Below are 21,696 nucleotides of genomic sequence, written 5' to 3'. Positions count from 1 at the left end.
TGTGCACTTTGACTTTGTATTCTCCTATGTTCGAAGAAAATTTTACACCTTGTGCTTTTCATTCTTTTTTTTCTTATTCTAAAAGTAACATTTGTAACCAAAGTAGCACATAGTCAATATATTAGCAAATATGTTTGATTTAGCTATATCAGGGGCATTATATAAGTGTTTAAAATGAATAGAAAGGTTGAAATGAAATTCACAGATTACCAAAAATGGTAAGTATTTTGCCCTCTGTTTTGTTCAGTATCTTATTTATTGATACAATCTTGGGCTTATATTGATGACAGTCAGTGACCATCTGACACAGAAAATATTCATCTACTTATCTGTTCCCATAGGCCTATTTGATTCTTCTAGGTTGTTTCTAGACATATCTAGAGACAATTCTAGAGATAGACTTTCTGGGGATCATGAGGGGGGGCAGGGAGGTGGGGAGAGACCGAGTTATGCAGAATGGAATTTTCCTCCCATAATTACCTCTAGCTCTGGATTCCTGTTTCCAGGGGATTTTGTTCATTATGGAGTGTTCGCTCCTTCATACAGGTTCCTCCTTCAATCGTTTGCCAGGGGACACAGCAGCCTGTTCTGTGAGCATGCCCCTACACCACCATCACACACAACAGGACACCCTTAACTGCCCTCTGCTGTAAACCTCTGCACACATTTGACTTTATGCCTGGCCCCACTACTGCCATTTGAACCATGCGTCTAACTCTGCTCTTTGTGAGCTACTTTGGAAATGGAATCTGGAAAACTTTTATGGCCAACCTGGCTTTGGGCCACAGTCTTCTGTATCTCAGCCTGCTGAGTAGCTGGGATTATAGGCTTGAGCCAGGAGTGCTCAGCTGATCCTGTGCTAACTTTATGAAACACTGCTGGCAGGAGGTTCCTGTATTCTTGAGCAGGGCATGCCAGAGCTCTTTCACTCCCCCGTGCGCAAGTTAAGTCAGGAACTCTCTTCTACAGCTTTAAATGTTTCTGCCCGTGGAAATGTGTGTTTTTCTTTATTGAACGTGAAGTGGTCCCCATGTTTTCTGAGGGAAGAAATCCTAACCTTTGATGGCTTCTGGAAGCCACCAAGCCTCAGTCAGAGCCTCCCAATTCTCCACCTGTGGCAGGTGGTGACTGCATAGCAGCTGGAGTTGGAGGAGGAGCGGGGGAGGTCTGGGGTTCCATGCTTTCTGTAGAGGACCCCTGTTGTCTGCAGTGGGGTCAAAGGATGGCACATGGGCAGGGAGAGTGCCACTCCTTTCCCAGCCAGGGTGGTCACCTCACTACTGCCAGCCCGGGAGTGCAGGGATCTCCATCACTTTGTGTCAGGAGTCCGAGAGACTCCTGATGTTGGCAGCCGATTTAAACAACACAAGTTTGGTTTTTGACACTGTGATTGAATTCGAGTTGAGATCAAATATTGCATTCTTTCTTCCTTCCTAATTGGGGGCAGGCAGGGCTGGCAGCTTCACTGTCTAGCTCAGCTTAGGGCTCCAGACTCCAGAGAGAGCTTTGATGGGTAAATGATGGGGTTGGCTGCTGCCTTCCAAAATATAACTCTCAGAGGTATGAACTAACAAAAATAAATGAAAGAAAATTGGATTCATTTTCTAATTCTGCTGCTTTGATTTCAAGTCCTGGAACACCTACATAAACCAAATGTCCTTTAAAGCCCAGCCTAGACTTTGGACACCAGAGCAATGAGTGGGGGAAGAGCAGGAGAGGCAGACCTGTGTTTTGAGATGGAGGAGAGGGTCTGCAAGGCCCTTCCAGGCCCTGGTGTGCAGTCCTGCACTTCTCCAAGGTTGCCCACTGGATTCCTCACACATGATGCTTCTGGAACCCCAGGGATGGATTTCTGTCCTTTCCTCTGTTGATAGTTTATACACGAAATAGCCCTGGAACCCAATGGCAAATGGGCTAGATGAAGGTACGCGCCTGAGTGGGAGTTGAGGCATGGGGCTGAAATGACAATGGTGAAAGGGACTAGAATCCCATCCAGAACATTCTTCACAGGATGGCACCTTAGAGCAGTGGTTCAAGTCCACCGTCTTCCTGGTCCGAGGGAACCTGGTCCCCCTTAGCTCTGCCTCTCCCCCTCTGACACTGACTGCATAAGCTGGCTGGCCTCATCTGGGAAATGGGAAGGAAGGTGGTGAGGCGACTGATGGACAAGCAGCATTTGCAGCGGCCTCACTCGTAGAGCATGTCCACAGCATTCTTACGATACCCAGTGGCTCTTGCTGCTATGTAAAATGGAAAGCAACGGGTCCCAGAATTTCTTTCCTGACTATTTCTGGGGAGAGGTTAGCCACAGACACTGGAGAAGGTGTCTGTTAGAAGTAGAGACTTGGGGTCATCTGGATCCTGCTGGACGTTGTGGGGACGTCCATGTGTGCTGGTTGTTTGCCACAGGTAATCAGTTATGGGGGTAATTCATCCTAAAATACCTGATGCCCAGGCAGGACCTGCTTAGAAAACATGGACGGGTTTTTTGTTTTCAGTTTTCTAGCTTGCCCTCCCAGCCACCTCAATGTGGTTTTTAAGAACCATAGGGCCAAGAGTGAGGCTTAGTAATAAAGTTCCTGCCTAGTATGGGTGAGGACCTGGGTTCAATCCTCAGGACAAAAAAAAGGCACAATTTAGTCTTTGGAGAGGGAACCTGGAGGTGGGTGATGCAATGTCACTTCATAAAATGATTTTTTTGGAGTGGAAAACGGGCCTTTCCCAGACACAGAGCCTCCTTTGATAAATCATTTCTTCGGAGCCAGCGTTTCTCCCTCCCACACAAGGACTAACTGCCCAGCTTTGTATGGAACAGCTGAAAACAACCAAGTGGACGCCCAGGAGGCGCGTGTAATAGACTGAATGCCTGTTCCTCTCGAGTTGAGTTTCCACTATGAGTGTATCCGAATGGCTCTGATTTTCACCAAAGAGTCACATGGAGGGGACAGCTTGCTCTTCAAGCTGGCACTGAAAAATCCTGAAAGGAGTGGGAACTGGCTCTCCCCCTTGGCTTCATCTGGAATCACATCATGAGACCCTCTGACTGGACTTTGAGAAATACGTTGGCCAAATGTGGAATCAAACTCTCATATTGTAATAGGAAGCTACATGGTAGGTAATTGCTCAATTAAAATGAAATATTTTCATATGCCTGATTCATGCTGTAAACTGATCGCTTTAAATAATTGGAGTATTTTAACTTGGCCAGTACAGCAATTATAGAAAAATCCATTTTATAGCTTTCAAATAACTTTAATTGATTATAATTTTACACAATCATTTGTCATATTGCAAAACAGGAGACTATGGTCATGTGTGGATATTTAATTTATGATACTCTCATCTTACAATGCCAATGTAATTCATCTTCCCAACTGTTTATAAATCAAGACAAAACCTTCGGTTAGTAAATATATAAGTATGGCAAGAAAACAGACCCCCAAATGCATATTTTGTGAGGACCATTACTTCAGAAATAAATTCTCACATATGTTTTTGAAAAGCACAAACCTTATTTTATATCTTTTATTTTAATTAACTAGATTTTACCAAATGTATATATGTGCTGGTCCTGCATTTTCCCTTGGCCTTTTCTGATCAAGGCTGGTGTTTTTCACCGTTTGAGCCACACGTCCATTTCTGGCTTTATGCTGATTAATTTGAGATAGGAGTTTTCGGGATTTGTTTGCCCAGGCAGGCTTTGAACAGTGATCCTCAGATCTTGACCTGTGGGGTAGCTAGGATGATGGGTGTGAGCCATCAGTGCCCATCTTGTGAGTGTGTTGAAAAGATGAGTTTCTAGAATAAGAATATTACCACCAATGCTGCAAAATACGAAACGTCTTCCTTTTTGCTATCTGGCTAGGCCTAGTCCCCTGATGTTGAGTCCCTTGCTTTAAATGTGCATGTATTGGTGATGTGTAGATAATGACCTCTGATGAAGTGTGCTCATCCAGGTTTTTCCCTTCCTGTTTATGTGTGCTTTGACACACCTCATCCAGTAATATACTGTGCAGCAAAACATGACGCCGCATACACGAGGCAGTGAAATGAGAGGACAGCACACTCTGCGATGACAGATGGTCTTTCATTTCATAAGATAATATCTAACTCTATTTTATCTTGTACTTTTTTTTTTGCCAGTCCTGGGGTTTGAACTCAGGGCTTAAGCACTGTCCTTGGGCTTTCTCAAGGCGAATGTTCTAACACTTGAGCCACAGCACCACTTCTGGATTTTTCTATGTATATGGTACAGAAGAATTGAACCTGGGTCTTCGTAAATGCTAGGCAAGCGTTCTACCACTAGGCCAAAATCCTGGCCCCCCAACTAAATCTTTTATTACCTATGATATATTGAGAATACATAATACATTTACAATGCACATATTATATGTTACTTACATAATATCTATATATATATGTATAATTTATATATATATGTATTGTGCACCTTTGTATATGACCCTGCTGCATTCATTAGTTCTCCACTGAAGCAATTTTGCCCTCCCCTTAGGGACTGGTGATGTATGCACTCAGTGTTGTGGTTGCTGCTCCTGGCCCACAGGAGGTGGAGACAGGATACCACACACTGCCTGTGATGCTTAACCCACAATGAAGGAAGTTCCAGCCAGTCGGCGCTCAGGGACTGGCCTTACACCTCGTTGGTAACTTGACTGGCAGAATTCACTGGTCTTTCTAAGAGCTCTGTTAACTGTGTCATACTACAGACACACGCCGTGCACAGGCTTACATTTAATGATATAGAACAGCAAGATTGTGTCCCATCTGTCCCCATACAGAGGTGTGAGTGCAAATAAATCATAACTGAATTGACATTCAATTATGGCCTAGAATCAGCAAGTCCCACGGGCAGCCTCACTGTGTAAATGCTGTATTTCTGGATATTAAAAACCAGCTAGTAATTCATCTCTGCACCTACATTCGTCTACCTGTACCTAAGGAAAAATAGAGTGTATGAAGCAATCTTATATTTGATATTAAAGTAGTTCTCTTGAATTTTGTAAATATATAATGTTAAATTTGGTGTTGAATGATTTTTTCATTTTGCAAGTCTAGAATCATTTCTGCATCAAGGGATTTTCCTCTTTTACTTATATTCACTCTATTGAAAATTGAGAAAATAATCATATATAAAAATGGTTTCAGCCAGGCACTGGTGGCTCCCACCTATAATCCTAGCTTCTCAGGAGATCCAGAGATTATGATTCTGGATCACGTGTCTATGCAACAATACACTATGGTGGAGTCTCACAGAATCCACCACTCATTTGTCAGCAAAAAGCAAAAAAAAAAGTGGCTAGAAGTGTGGATCAAGTGGTGGAGCCTGCCAGGAAAGCAGATTAAGTAACTACAAAGTTTTAAGTTCAAACCCTGGTACGGGCGAGGCAGAGACAGAGTTCAAAGCCTGGTACAAGGGAGAGCGACAGAGACAGAGAGATAACTTCAAGATTCTGAGTTCACACTCTGGTACAGGAGAAGCAGAGACAGACAGACAGAGAGACAGAGACAGGATTTCAGAGTAAGGGAACATTTTTTGATTACTTGGTGCTAGCAGCCTGGTACCGCAAGAACTGCTGTTCTTGCTTAGCTAGAGAAAGAGCTTGTGATAAGGAGTGTCTTCCATTCCCAATTCTGGTTGGTGGAAAGCCATTGTCATGGCCATGTGCCGGCCAGTAGCACAGCACAAGGAGGAGCTCTGACTCCTGGCTCTTCAAGGGACCACAGGAAAATGGACCCCAGTGTGTGCTGTCAATTCCTCTTCCCCCGCCCCTTCCTAATTGAGAAAACAATGAGATGGTTGGAGGGTGGTGGTTTTGTGTTATGAGGGCCACAGCAGAGGGTACCTGTGTGTCCCCTCTGGTTTGGGTGGGTGGGGGCTGACAGGGCACAGCGTCTCCTGTAGCCCCACGCTCTGCTTCCTTGATTCACGCATTAGGCCCCACTTCTTAGGTTAAGGGTCATGAAAGATAGTTGAAATATTTTGCCAATTTTCTGGCTATTAGGGAAAAAAATCATAAAATAAAGTGCTCCCCGTGCAGGAATTCTATAAAAGAGTGACTCATAGGGCACATTAATGATTTCCACGAGAAGCTGGCTTGAAGTCACATGGAACGGAATACCTCAAGCTCAAGCTCAGTTGGAGGGGTGAGGGGTGGGTCCCTTCGCTTCCTGTGACTTTACCATGGGCCCAGGGCTGGTAGTACACCTGTCAACTCAGTCATCAGGCCCTGAGCAGGAGGCCAGCCTGGCAACACAAGCAAGACACCCTACTCCAGAAACGTCAGCGTCATATGGCCTGGGGTCTGCAGTGGAGGCTCCGACAAGGAGTGCATGAGCTTCCGGGAGAAAGGGGTGGGCTCACAACGGGACCCACCCTCCCTCCCTCCCTCTCTCTTTCTCACTTGTTTTTCTTTTAAATCTATCATGTCATATATGTCTGTGTGTCAGGAATCTGTGTGTGTGTGCGCAGAGAAAGAGAGCTAGAGAGGGAGAGGGAGAGAGAGAGAGAGACAGACAGACACCTGTGGCATCAGTGACACACATCTTCAGAGCAGTTGTCATCTCATTTTGCAGTCTTAGTGGCAGGCTGCAGAGGGAGCGGGGCCCCGTCCACTCCAGGGTTACTGAGTCTATGGTTCAAAAGCAAATGTTTCAGACATCCAGCACATTGTCTGAAAGCCAGGGGGTACGGTCGCTTGTCTATGGCTGGGGCTGACCTCCACGTCAGCTGACACACAGCTGCCTGGGATGGGACATGCCTGGCCCTGTCTGTTTGGAGCTCCCAGTCCTTGTCAAACTCTAGGACCCTGAGGGGCTCCTGGACCTGCCACAGATGTAGCCTTCCCTGGCATCCTGGGCTATGTCCATGCACATTCCCTCATTCATTCACCCATTTCTTGGTTCATTCATCCGTTCCCATGTTCATTTACTCAATCATTCATTGTCTCATTTATTTCCACTCATTCATGTGACATGAACTCACAACCAGCCATCCATGTGACACACACTCGGGACGTTGCACTTACAGAGCTACTGAGGGGATGGGTGAGGACGCTGACCCATTGTCATATTCACTGGAAATGCAGGGTGACTGGCTCACAACTCACTCGGCCTCTGCGTGCCTGCCCCATCCTCTGCACATGGCCCTGACACAAACAAGTCCTCACCCACTGGCCCGGCGGCCACACTGGGGAACAGGAAGCGCTGTGCACATTGTCAAGGGCAGGCTAGGAGAGAAACAGGAGAGTTAGCACCGGTTGTCCAGGATTTTTCCATACACTGCTAAGGATTGTTTCCAGCTTCTGTGTTTCACATTTTGGTGGCCTAAAGGTTAGCATAATTGTATAATAAAGCTACTTTTTTGGGGGGGTGGGTCATAGAGCTTGAACTTGGGTCTGGGCACTGTCCTTGACCTCTTCAGCTCAAGGCTACCGCCCTACCCTGGAGCCAAGCCCCCCTTCCCTTTTCTAAGTAGTTAATTGGAGATAAGAGTCACAGGTCCTTTTGTGCCTGGGCTGGCTTTGAACCTTGATCCTCAGATCTCAGCCTCTTGAGTAGCTAGGATTATAGGCGTGAGCTACCACGCCCGGCAATAAAGCTACTTTCAAGGAAGCCATCATTAAAGCGTCCTTATGTTCATATATTCATGTATGTAGGTATGCGTGTATTTATGTACACACATATATACACAGAAATACATCTATACACATGTATGTGGGATAAATATATGTATATGTACTTTGTAAGTTACTATAAGTATAATCCAATATAGTCCACCTCTTTAAAGAAACAGTGAAGGTAACCAGATGCTGGTGGCTCCCTCCTGTAATCCTAGCTACTTTGGATTCCAGTTCAACACTGGCCTTCCCAGACTGAGATGCCCCTGGCCCAGTGCCACCCCAGTGTTGGGTCTGTGGGCAGATGTGTATGATTTGTCTTTACTCCCCACACGTGCCAGTTTCCTTTCTACGTGTGAGAATGTGCACTTTGGACTTTTCAAATATGTCCTCACTGCCAGGACCTTTGGGGGGTCTGTTGTGGGGTCATAACATCCATGGCATACCTTTGGGGTCCCGCCCTGGACACCAGGCTGTCTGTGGCTGCTAGGAGGGACTTCTAGTGCCCTCTAGTGGCCAGGCTCCCAGCATCACAGCAGGAAGTCCCACTAAAGCACTGGCTTCTGGCTAGCAAATAAAAGATCTGGGCTGCAGGTGGTTGATTCCTAAAATTCTCCAGGCAGGGTTATTTTTGTCATTGTAAATAGAGGACAAGAATAGCATCAGCCAGGCACAACAGGAAAACCATGACTTGTCCCTTAGAGTATCGCTGGCAGGACTGGGGAAGAAGCCTCTGCAAGCCAGACCAGCCCCTCAGCCCACACCCACGTGAGGTCAGAAGACACAGGAGCCCTTCACTTAGCTTCCATCCACCTCTGGCCTTTCTTCAAGCAGGATGGAAGGGTGCTGATGCAGGTGAACTGGACAAAGACAGTTCTCCCTGGATGTCAGCCGCTGGTGTCCTCTGGGCTCTGCCTGTGAGGGAGCTGTTGTAGGGCAGAGAGAGAGGGTTCACTGAGCTCCTGCAGGGTTCTCGAGGGCCTGACTTCATACATGGGCCTAGCACATGGTCAAGCCTGACCATTTAGGGGGCTAATAATTTCTTTTTTTTTTCTGACTTGGCTTCATTTTTCTTCTCCTGGTGGTCCCCAGGTTCAAACTCAGGCCTCTACTTGCTAGACAGGTGCTCTGTAGCTTGACCCACACCCATCCTGTGATTGCTCTACTTATAAGTCACATAAGGTCTTGTCTTGGGGTGGCCTGGACCCTGGTCCTCCTGTCTGTGGCTTCTCAAGTAGCTGAGACCACAGGTGTGTGCCACCGTGCCGTTTACTTGTTGAGATGGGGTGTGGGTAGGTGTCTCATGAACTTTTTGTGCATGTTGATCTCAAATTGCAGTCCTCCTGATTTCAGTGTCCCAAATAGCTTGGATTATGGACATCTGATAAGGAGGACATGCTTTTTCTTATTTTAGCCTCCTCATTGGTATACATTCATGCACACACATACACACACAATAATGGATTTCATTATGACATTTTCATACATGGATATAAAGTGTTTTGGCATGTTTACCCTTCATTACCCTCTCTTGTCCTCTCCCCTACACCAGATGCCTTCTTCCTTCAGAAAAAGTACTGATTATCCTGTCATGCCTGCTTAAAATCTAGATTTAAGGTAAGAGGAAAAAATATGTATACTTGACTTTCTAAGTCTGCCTTATTTTTCTTAAGATGGTGATTTGATCTCCAGTTGCATCCCTTTTCCTTCACCTGACGTAATTTCCTCCTTTTTGATGGCTGAGTAATAGTCCATTTTCTTTATTAATTCCTCTTTTGCTTGGCACCACGTAGGCTAATTCCATTACTTGCCTATTTATGCCCATTGTCACCACAAACATGAGTGGGTGTGTAGATAACTTTGATGTATGCTGGCTTTCAAAAAACCATTTTTATTAGCATCTTTTATTTGGACTTGGGGGATTCATTGTGGCATATGCATACATGAGCTCCTCTTTTCTTCTTTAAACAAATTCAAGAGGTTTCCTTGTTCTATGAATATAAAGTGTTCCAAACTTAGTCACTCTCATTTACTGGTGTTCAGACCTTGCTCATTCTCATTTACCCTCCTCTTCCCCGCTATGGCTGGTGCCCCCTGCTTTGTGTTCCTGTTATTCATTTATTTTTAAATTTACATGTGTAAATTTAATCAGGCTACTCTCTCTCTCTCCCTCTCCCTCTCTCCCTCTCCTTCTCTCTCTCTCTCCCTCTCCTTCTCCCTCTCTCCCTCTCCTTCTCCCTCTCTCCCTCTCTCCTTCTCCCTCTCCCTCCCTCCCTCTTTCTCCTTTCTCTCTCCCCCTCTTTTCCTCCATTCTACCCCTTCTGTTTGTGTGGGTCTGGGGGCTTGAACTTAGGATCGGAATGCTGTCCCTGAGCTTTTTCTTCAGGGACTTGAGCCATAGCTCCACTTCTAGCTTTTGTGTGTGTGTGTGTGTGTGGTTAATTGGAGCTCAAGAGTCTCACAGATTTTTGTGCCCAGGCCACTCATTTCTGTGCTCTTACCTCCCCTCTTCTCACTCCCGCATCATCCCCCTGACAGTCCCCACAGTGGCAATTGTGCTCCTTATCAATACATTTTCAAAAGGCCACGTAAAATTCTGACCAGCGATGAAGATTGGTGTTAATTCCATCAGCCCCAGATAACTTCCCGGGCACCGTGAGGGGGACAGCACAGTGCCTGTGGCAGACACTGGGCTTGGCTGCTGCAGTCTCCACCACAGCCGCCCTGGAATTCTGTGTCCTTCAGGCAGACCAGGTCTTGAGAGAGCCAGAAATCGAAGGTTGGCTTTACAAAGCATCTGTGCTCACATGCCCAGTGACATTGATAATGCCTTTAAAATGCACATACATGTTCACAAACTGTATACACGGGCGTGATAATTGAATCAGGGAATGTAAAAGTTCTTTTAAAGTAGGAAGGTAAACTCTTGTGCCAAAGTAAGACTCTCTCTCTCTCTCTCAGGTTTTTTCTTTTAACCATGAATAATATATCAACGTGTTCAGAGATCCTGATAATGGTTTTGGTCTCCCCCACTCTGAAGCATTGGCGGAGCCCAGAGGAGCCAGGTTAGCCAGCACGTGAGAGTGTGGGGGGCACTTGTGCAATTGAAATCGTTGCCTCACTACAGTTCATAGAGCTGAGCTGAAATGAAGGAAATTGCAACTGGGTGTTGAGAAGTTGAGTGTTTAGTAATATGATAACAATTTCCTTGGGTTAGATTAGTTCAAATCAACCTCAAAGCCAAAGAACCAATGAGCCACTTTGAGAAAGTGTTGAAACAATTGTCATTTTAATTGTAAGTGGATTGTGTCTTAATATGCAGCTGGAGGTTGTCACCCCCCCACCCCCCCACACACGCTCTCTCTCTAACCCATTGGTGTGAAACTGATCCTAAGGCAGAGTGGATCTGGTGACCTTGAGCGCTGCTCCATCCACAGAGGCGGAATGGCGCTTCTCTGTTAGTGAGCTGTAGTTTTCCATTATGGGGCAGCTGCAGATACTTGATTCTTATCTCCAGAGCCAGGCATGGCCCTGGCAGAAATCCCTGGGACATCCTTCTTGTTGTGTTGTCAGGAATAACCTAAACACTCCACGTTTGTGAGATCCATGTGTCATCATGGGGACAATGTGTAGCATTTTTCTCTTATGATTTTGCCCTGAAGAAGCCTGGATTTATGTCATGAGTCGGCTCCAGGCTCTGAGTTTCACAGTGTGGAATCTGAGTGGACTGACGTGGGCATCTGGAGGGCTGAGATGAGAGGGGAGGGGAGGGAAGGCCTGCCATCTCCTCTTCCTCAGTGAGCATGGAGTTCTGCACAGGAAAGGCAGGTGGCTAGCGTCCACGGGATGGATTGGTGTTGGATGGGCCGGTGGCCACCCCACACCCCACAGCCTAGGAGTGCCTCCTGGCCAGCGCTGCCCTCAGCCTTGAGCGATTCTGCCCTGTGGTTGACAGGTCCATGTTCTGTGTGTTTCTGAGTTTGCACTCGAAGGCTGTGGTGGGGATGGTGCTGTGTGCTGGGCTGAGGGTCCTTCAGATTCTCACTACAAATCAGACATGCCACTTTTACGAGTATATCATTTACCTAATAATGTAATTTATGTTTATGGCAAGTGTTCTGAACATACACATAAAAGGAGAAGGGAAAAGCAAGGAAGAAAACGTTCTCTACCCTTGGTATTCTGGTGTAGAACCTGCTGGTGTTATTTTGCTTTACCTTTGTAGCTAGATAAGTCCATGAAAACTTTTCCATTGGAAGCGTGTGTGTGTGTGTGTGTGTGTGTGTGTGTGTGTGTGTGTGTGTGTGTGTGTGTGTGTATGTGTGTGTGTGTGTGCATGTACCTGCTCTAGTCCTAGGGCTCGAACTCAGGGCTTGGGCATTGCTTTTGTGCTCAAGGCTGTTACTTTCCATTTGAGCCACAGCTCCACTTTTAACTTTTTGGAATTTTATTGGAGAGAATCCCGTGATCTTCTTGCCTCGGCTGGCTATGAACTGTGATCTTCAGCTCTCAGTCTCCTGAGTAGTTAGGATTACAGGTGTGAGCCACCACTGCCTGCCCCCCACCCCCCCATTGTTTTTTTGACTCAGCAGGCAGAGCTGTTTTCCATGTCTCTAAGCATTCATCTTCCGCGGTGCTGTCCCTGGCTGTAGGCACCCACTGACCCACTGCACACATGCCTACAACGGAGCGATGAGGAGTTAGGTCATGGTTCCCCAGGTGAGACGCCCATCATTCATTACGCTGTGATCACACCCATCATTTCTTAGAGCTGCATCACCAGCACTGCCAGGACACACGAAAGCAAACCCATGGCAGTGCTGCTTTGTCTCTGGGCTCTGTGCTGGCTGGCTGTCCCCTTTCTGGTTGGAGCACACGATGGACAGACTTTGGAGGGGTTTCGGTGATTTCATGAAGGATGAACTTGTGGTCCATGCCTGCAAGCTGGAATCTACTCGTGGTGCCATCCAGCACCCCCAAGAGGGACACTGTGGTCCAGCTCACCACCCTGTATGTCAAGGGGAGCAAAACCCAGACCTGTCCTGCTAGACTCATGTTGAGCCATCCGCTCAATTGCTGCCATGCTGGACCTGCCTGCTGACCTGAGGAGCGGCTTTCCCTGAGGCGATGGGGCAGGCATCCTTTCTGCCCCCCCCCCACACTCTGGGAGTAGTACTGGGTAGACAAGCATCCCCCCCCCCACACCCTGGGGTATCGTGGACTAAGGCTGTTCAAGGACATAGAGTCTGGGTGACAGTCTAAGAAGGATGGCGTGACCCCCTTTCACGCGAGCTCCCCAGCTATATGTCATGCCAACAAGAGCCAAGGGTTTTGCTGTTCTTTAAAAACAACAACAACAACAACAAAACTTTTGCATTAAACATTCAGAGATTATCCAACTTGAACACGGTCTTGCTAGTATCAACATTAGGAATTATGCTTTGAAGATGGAACAAGTCACTCAAGGGTTTTTTCTTTAGAAATCAGGGGAATTCTGAAACAAACAAGGAAAGCTTCTGTTTTTAAAGTTTTTAACATGGTTAAAATAAAAAAAAATTTAACATGGTTTATATTATGATCCCAACATTACCATTCTGTTTGAACATACTTTAAAGTTCTGTGTATTTTCAAAATTAGGCATTGTATGTGGATAAAATTGTTAAGAAAGAGTGTGGTGGCTCATGCCTGTAATCTTAGTTACTCAGGAGGCTGAGATCTGACGATCAAGGTTCAAAGCCAACCCAGGCACCAAAGGACCTTATCTCCATTTAACCTCTAGAAAAGGGAAGTGGGGCTTGGCTCAAGGGTAGGGTGGTAATCTTTAGCTAAAGAACTCAGGGACAGTGCCCAGGCCAAGTTCAAGTCCCATGACCCACAAAAAAAAATTGTTAAGAAAGAGATTAAATATGAATACTCAAGCCCGGAAGTCAGAGTCTAATAAAACAATGTTTATTAGTTGAAGGATAAAGATGCATATATGATATAAAAATATGGCAGAGAGAAATACACCTAGATTTTGAGAGATAAAGCAAAGAACATTATCTATCTATATAGCTAGCTAGCTAGCTAACAGAGTAACCAGCAAAAGGCTGAAAAGCTCTGTTACCTTGTAAGTTTGTAACTGAGTTTGGAATTATTTTGAAATAAAGCACTGAAATGTGTTGCCGTTGACTGTTTGATTTGAATTGAGCAAGAACCAGGAAGTCAAGGGCAGATTGTCATGGCATACTTAGACCTCTAAATATGCCAGTGCCCTTGTGATGGGGACAGGTCAGGACTGGGTTGGAAACTAGCACATGGCAGAGTGGCAGGATCACACACAGCTTTTTTCATGGCAGTTGCTTCCAGAGGGCTTGTCTCAGTTAAAGCCAGGGGTTGCAACAGAACACTGCTGGGCTCCTGCTTGATGGAGTAGTTACCTTCTGTCTTATTGCTCATTTTACCTTCTGTCTTATTATTGCTCATTGGTCCTCCTTAGGGGGACAACAAAAAGGCAGAAATGTTGGGGAGCTCAGGAGGTCTTTGAGCGATTGTTTTGTTTCTTCCTCTCAGCACTGGTGAGTTCTGGTGGAAGCTGCCCAGATAAAACAAGCCAGGACATTGAAATGCTAGGGGAAGCACAGCCATAATCAACCCGCAGCCCTAGTCATTGTTCAGAGATGAAAAGAGCAGAGGTCAACACGTGTAGGCACTGAGAACTTATGAGGTTCCCATCTTTAGACAGATTGAGAGCTCTTACAGTGTAGTTTTCCCTCTTCTTTTTAAATCAAAGCTAAAAGGTCTATTTAGTTAAATTTTACTTTATTGTTTTGTGTATACTGGGGAAAAGGCTTTCCCACCGGGACGTATCTCCAGCTGTCTTCTTTTGATGCTTTCCCCTTCCTTTTCTTCTTGTTGCTACTGTTTCCTCCTCCCTTTTTCTCTTCCTTCTGTCCCAGCACAAGCCTTCCGTGGGGTAGTAAGGTCAAGAAGGAGCCCTGACACAGGCCCGACGTCTGAGTGAACTCAAGAGCAGTCACTAAACACCCACCTCTAACACCATGCCCCACAGAGACGACACCTCTACTGTTCCAGCTCTCCTGTAGCTGCATCCAAAGGTTGTTTCTTCCAGAGAACAAGTCATTTCCTGCCAATGAGTAATTAAAGGCCCACAATCCTCTGCGGACTATTTGGGCCTGCACCAGCTCTGCTTCCTTCAAGAAGGACATAGCCCCATGGTCCTGAGCTTGCAGCTGGTACACTGACTGACTGTTGTCTTCATGTGGCCCAAACTTCCACAGGGCTCTGGGATTGGCTGCAGCTCTCTTTTATCTGAGTGGGATCTGCTCAACCCCTGGCCTTCTATAAAATATGTGCACTTATTTGTCTTATAGAGAAATATTTGAAAGCAAGGTGTTAACAGGTTTATTAACTAAACTTTTGTTTAGGTTACTTTGTTTCTAGATTCTGAGTCCTCAACCTATTTGGAAAAAAAATTCTTGGAGTAAGCATGTGTTTGGAAGGAATGTTTGGTTGAACAGTCCAATGATAGAGACTGCTCAAAAGTAGCCAGCAAATGGCCCTTATTACTCACGACCACCATGTAGTGACATGAAGTGACACTATCCTGCTGAGTGCCCCTTGTGGGGAAAGTAGCTGGAGGCTTCTGTCCTATCCTGGTAGAATTTCTGGGAGAAGTGGGCTGTGAGGGCTGGCACCCTGGCCACAGTGGTGCTGAGCTTAGTCCCTCACATCTGTGTCCTGCCGATCCATGTCTGCTGTAGCGTGTCACACACACACACACACACACACACACACACACACAACCGTCACACCTGCTATGACAGCTCCAGTCCCTGGCAATTGGTACCTTTTTTTTTTAATTTAAAAAAATCTCTTGGCTACATATCATCAAGAAAAACAACATTGTTTTCAGGGTCTCTTATCTCTCCACTCCCAAATATCCTGTTTCTTCGGGCTGGGCAGCCAGGACCAATAGAAACCTCTTCCTGCCATTGGCTGACTTCATTTCCCAGACTTAGCACAATCTCATCCGCTCTAAACAACCTCATCAAAACTACTTTCTGGTCAGAGAGAAGCGATAATTATTATTAACGATTATTAGCGATCAATAAACTTGATTCCTTACATTATGGCCAGCACTATTAAGGTAAGAGAAGGGTTTCTTTACATCTGACCAGATCCTGTTCTTCTTGGGCTTTCTTTGGCTTCCTTTATCAAGGCAGATAAGTCAGGGTTGGGCAACACCCCCCTACCACAATAGAGGACAACAAGATTTCCTTTGCACTGCCTAGTAAATTTCCTTTTTCCTACTCCAACCATCCGCAAGGCTTAAAAACTTCAAACTCAGAAAAAAATGGGGGTTTCTAAATTCACGGTTGAGGGTTGTGGATTATTTCTCAAAGGCTTGGTGGAGTGCTTCTGGGTTTTCAGATTCTTTACTCCTCTTTACTGGAGCTGGGACGCGGTGGTGACCCAAGGCCACAGCATTCAGAAGCTGGAAGGCAGGGGCCGAGGAAAAGATGGGAAAAGATGAACGTTCGGATGCTCTTCAGAGAATCCTTAGGGCGGGAAGGCCAGCCGGTCCCCGTGGAAATGAAGAGACCCTCTGCTCATAGCCATGGCCACTGGGACATAGCAAACGCTGGCTTGATTTGTGAGACCGCCATGCTGAGAACGGAGCTTTCTCATAACTCAAAACGGTGGTAACTTGGTGTGTTGGCTTGTTGTTGCTCTGTTAATAAAAATACCTACTCCTCTTTAAGCTGTAAGATCTTCTTCCTGGAGATGCTGGGTTTGTGGAGTTTGGTCAGTTCTTTGTGGGGAGTTTTCTCGGGGATGGTGTAGATACCACAGGGAGTTTAGCACAGAGGTAAATCTGCCTAGTGCTAATTGTTGGAAATGAAGCCACAGTAACAACAAGCCAACAGTGTAGATTGTGAGGTGGTGGCTTTGTCACCTTGTCTTTCAGGCCACTGGGCTTTGGCAATATTTATAGAAATGAGGAAAAAAATCAAGCAGATCCTCAGGAAGAAAAGGAAGGTGGTTATTTGTTGTGTGCCTTTAGTTTTTTGTGTTTTGCTGCATCAAGGTAAGGCATTTATTTGGTCATATGAAGGATTTAGTTAGCTTAAAAAGCTCATGAAAGTTCAACTTTACCCAGACTTGGGCCATTGTGTTTTAAAAGCTCTTCTTTGAGTTGGTAGTTTTATTATTTGAAATGTTTGTAATAGAAACTAGAAGAGACTTGCTGTGTTTTAGAAGTTCTGTTCCATGTGTATTCGGGCATCTATTAAAAAATTCATGTGAGGATTTATCTTTCATTGGCTTCAAGGATTGGAGTTTATTAAAATACAGTTATTATACAACTACAATGATTAGTTACAACTGCTATTACCAATAAAAATACAATTATTAAAGTAAGAGACTTTAACATTGTTAATTTGTTGGACACTACTTTCAGCTAAAAGAGTAGAGATTGAGTTTATAACCCCAAATGCCACTCCCTTTGTTCTTAGTTTACCCATATTTCATAACAATTAGATCCAATATTCTTTGTCAATCTGGAAAGCACATCTGGGTCCCCCAAACGAATCAGTGCGTGGCAAGACATTGAAATTACAGAGTGTTCCTTTAGAAGGGAGGGAGCAGTGTGTAAAATATACCAGTTCATTACTTTGTTTAATTTGAAACATGTATCTGTGAAGACATGGAGTTGTTTTTTTTGAAGTTTGAGTGTGCTGTGATTCTTCGAATCAGTTTTGGAGAAATAGTTTACACTTGTGAAGTCTGCTGGGCTTGATTTAATTGTTTATTACAGTGCATTGCATGTGGATGGCACGTCTCCCTAGTGAACATTTAAGTGACTTCAAGTGAATTCTTTAAGAACTTTCTGTAAAAATAGCCTCTCTTTATATGCGACTTCCTTGAAGACATGTTTCGGTGTGGCTTCCTGAGCAAAGTAATGAGATGATTTTACAGCCTTGTTGAGAGAGTGGAAAAAGGAGAGCTTGGATTTGTTGAGTACAGTTTTAATTATGTTCATGAAAAGCCCAAATTAGCATAGGGAAAATTTCAGCTGTCCAGTGGAATTAGGGAGCAGCTCCCCCCAACAATTTCAAGTTTGAAATACACTCTGTGTTTTGAACTTTTCCATTAAATAAAGCAATTAGTTTCTTAGGCATCAGATCTTCTAGAGATGTGAGATAGGTTCTCTATATCTCTGAGTAGGATTGATTCTTTTCTTGTATCAGTATTTATAAAACCCTGTGAGGCATTTTGAAAAGTGAGCTCCTCCTATCCCGGCTTTGTAATGTCTACCATCGTTCACCCTTGCTCACGTGAAACTGGGAACACTGTGTTTTCACTTTGAACAAGTAAAAGCAATTTGAGGAGTTTTAGATTTATCTGTAAACATTGGTGAATTTTTAGGATCTGAGGAAGAATTCAAATAACAGCTTAGAAGGACCCAGGCCCAGGTCCTTGGCTGCAGGCCACTCACAGAGCTTTGGCAACTGCTCTGTGCTCTGTGCTCTGATGGCTCTGAGAATCCCGCCCCCCCCCCCCCCGCCCCTGCCTCAGCTTCCCCACAGAACAGCATTGCGGGGGGGACAGCCAGCTTACAGACCCCTGCCCCCATGTCTCCCTTGGCTTCAGTTGATCCAGCCCCTCACAGGAATTCCTGCCCCAATTTGTCATGTTCACCATTTGGAAATAGAATGAAGCCTGGGATCTCTGCAGAAGATGGCTTTTAAATGCATGAAAGGACGTACACTGGCAACACGCTTCTGTCCTCCGACCCTCCGGCAAGGGAGCCTCCAGCCTAGACCTAAGTCTACTTAGGTTGGATTGCGGCAGTGATTTCCCTTGCCACGGACACACTGCAGGGAAGGACAGGAGTGAGGTGCTGCGTGGAAGGGACTAAGGAAACAGTCCATGTGACTGCTTCAGTGCCTCGCTTAACAACGTTACTTTCTTTGAATGGGGAGTTTGATAATTGAAGCATGAAGTGGCGGGAGTTGGGTTTGATGAGCTTGTTGTTTTCTGTGTGTCCTGTGGAGCACACAGCAGACCTGAGGAGTCATAACTATCTTTCTAAGGGTGGCAGCGGGGGGTAGGGGGGGTACGTTAACCTCTGGTCAGAGGATATGATTAGGGAGATTAATCTATTGTTTTATAGTATATTATATATAATATGGGTTATAGATAATATAATGTAATATATACATATATATAATCAGCCCTATGGATTTAGGGCAGTGTTTGTGGTTTCCTTCTGGGGTTACTTTGGGAGATATGGTGACAGTGGGAGGAATGCTCAAGTGCTGCTGCCCTACTGTGTGAGCCAGCAGACTCTGAGCTTTGTCTTTGTCTCAAATGGATCTGAAAGGCGTTATCTTAAAATCACTTGCCACTTGTGCCCTGGGCCACCCTCTGACTTGCATGGTTTCTTAGGGACACAGAGGCTAAGCCCGGGCTTCACTCTGCACGCATGCACACCTGTACACCCCTGTCCATGACTGGACAGCCTCCAAGAGCTCCGGGAATGGAGGAATCTGTGCTTCACCCCTCCTTCCACTGTGGGACCTCCACATTCTGAGAATGTTTAGTAACACAACCATTTCTCCATGATCTGTGGTGAAACTGAGATCTTGAAAGGTGATTGTTTCATTCCGTTTTTTTTTTAATTTAGTTTAAAAAGCTCTCCCTTGCGTGCATGCGCTCTCTCACACACACATGTACTAATACACATTTTTTAGTAGATCTTTAAAAGCCCACAAATCAATTGCACCTTCAAACATAGCCATCCCTGACTGATCCAGGAAACGATTTCTTATGCATTCAGAACTTGGGGTCACCTCTTTCCCTCTGCCAGAGTGGAACCCCAGAGCCATAGTGACATCCTGGCAGCTTGGCAGATAGCGGCTGAGGGGCTCATGGATGTGAGGCCTTGAAGGAGCGTGGCTAATGGAGGCTTCCTGAAATGCAGTCTCAGTGGAGGGATTGCTTAGGGATGCTGTCTGTCCCCTGACAGCGTGGTGGCACTCCAGGCCCACCTTGTCCTTAGAGCCGGGGAATGTGGCCGTCCTCATGGGCAAGACGGAGGAGGCCTCATGCACCACCGCCCCGAGAAGCCATGGCCACCCCCAGGCCTCCTCTGACTTTATGTGGCCTCAGAGTCCCCACATCCCAGGGCTGGTTCACCCGAGGCAGTGGACGAGCCCTCACACCTGGGCAGGGCACACCTGGCAGGCCAGAAGGCAGAGCTGGCACAGTCCTGGCATAGAGATGCAGCATGGATGGGCTGGCCCGCTCACCTCCTCTAGCTCAGAGGCCTGGCATCAGTTACAGCGTGGTTACGAGAGGCCTGTCTTCAAGCTGTGCTCCTGCTTGATGCAGCCATAGGGGCTCTGGAATTCCTCCATGGCCCTGCTTTCTCATTACTTTTGAAAAATGTGTCTCGTTACTTTGCATAAATTATAAACACAGAACCTTCTCATTGTAGAGAAAATGAAAACAAATGGTCACGCAAATGATTCCCAATTCCTGTCCTTCCATGTGGCTCATGAAAGTCACAGAAAGTGATTACTGATGCTCAGTGTGGAGACTTCTGGTTATATGCACCTGTTTGTTCTTCTACATATCCCACTGGTTTGCTTTTTTTTCCCCATTTTTAATTCCTCTGTGCTGCACACATTTTCCCCTTGTTTTCCTAATAAGCAGAATTTTCTTTGCATCCCTTTGATTTAATTATTACTTAGGTATAACACAAATGATAAATGGGACTTTGTGTTTCACTGCATCTATCTAAAATAAATACCAACATTTCTATAACGTATTTTCTTACAGAAAATTCCTCTTCTTTTTTTCTCTGATTACATTGCAATTAACCCTTTGTCTAATTTTTAAATTTTATTTTGTTGGTATTGTTGTGTGGGAAGAAAACTGTTGGGCCAGTAAGTGTATATACTCATTGAAGTCTTTGCCAAATTTAACTATTTCCCTGTCACAAACATCTTGTCAATTGTCTGTAAGGGTTGTCCCACCTCCCACCTGTACTTATCTGTGGTTACAGGATCTAGAGACTCATTCTGAATGGCTTTTGCTCTTCTGAAAAGAAAGAATACCAGTTCATTTTGATTTGTATTTGCATTTGTTTTTTAGCACTTCATTACTTTCGAATGTGAAACTCTGGAATTTTTATATTTTATTTTGCATATATGTATATTACATTGTTTTATTTTACTTTCACTCTCTATAGGATCCAGCTTGGTTTCTGTATATTTTCCCTCTTGAACTTTGCTGAGATGCTGTTTCAGAAACTTCAGGTTCATCCCAATTCTCTCAGTCTTCAGTTTCTTCCTTGTCCTTGCCTTTGTCCATGTGTGTCCTTGTGTGGGAGTGAGTTCTCCCACACAGACTGCTCTCCTCTGAACCCGTAGGAATGCAAAAAAATTTGGTTGGAAAAAATAAATTTTAATAAAAAAATTTGCTGTCATAAAGCGAAAGCCAGAGGATAAGAATAATAAATCATCAATTCCAAATGGGAATTTCCCTTGTTCAAAGGAAATGAATTGCATGTATTTAAATTATGTTTTGAAGATGATAGAATACTTTTGAAATGTAGCTCTAGGGCTAGAACGTAGATCAGTGGTAAAGCTCTTGCCCAGCAAATGTGATGCCCTGGGTTTACTCCCCAGTACCAAAAAATAAAAGATAAAAAATGCTTGAGTGTTTTAAAATTAGAACCCAGGTTGCACCACCATAATGGCTACAAGCTAGTTAGGAGGCCGTGTTAACCTCAGCTCTCAGTACAGCTGCTGCCCCACAGACCAGGTCAGAGGATGGTAGAGCCCCAGAAACCAGTCACGTCTTACCAACCTACTAGTCTCCACTCTTTCACATCAGGTGACCTCTTTTCTTCCTGCCATTTCTGCCAGCCTCAAATGGTAAGTTACTCCACAGACTAACTTGCCTCATTGAATGCTGCTGCATATACTGTGTTACTGGTTAAACGTACTTCTATGTGGCTACTTTGCATTATCTAGTTTTGGGTGAA

General features: G+C 45.2%; 1 protein-coding gene across 4 annotated transcripts in view; it reads left to right on the top strand.

Moving 5' to 3' along the window:
* Nucleotides 1-21,696, top strand: part of Erg (ETS transcription factor ERG) — a 119,281-nt gene that overhangs the window by 26,805 nt on the left and 70,780 nt on the right. The window contains exon 1 of one of the 4 annotated variants that reach the window (XM_090349310.1): nt 15,683-15,786. The exons of the other annotated variants lie outside the window; for them this stretch is intronic. Coding sequence (XP_090205436.1) covers nt 15,769-15,786 — 18 coding nt within the window. The 5' untranslated portion in view covers nt 15,683-15,768. Of the gene's footprint in view, nt 1-15,682; nt 15,787-21,696 lie in introns of those variants that run through there. 4 annotated transcript variants of the gene reach the window in all.

This window comes from Megascapheus bottae, chromosome 1 (assembly GCF_031878675.1).
Source record: "Megascapheus bottae isolate mThoBot1 chromosome 1, mThoBot2.hap1, whole genome shotgun sequence".
In the NCBI taxonomy this organism is placed as follows: domain Eukaryota; kingdom Metazoa; phylum Chordata; class Mammalia; order Rodentia; family Geomyidae; genus Megascapheus; species Megascapheus bottae.
This window is presented reverse-complemented; position numbering and strand designations above follow the sequence as displayed.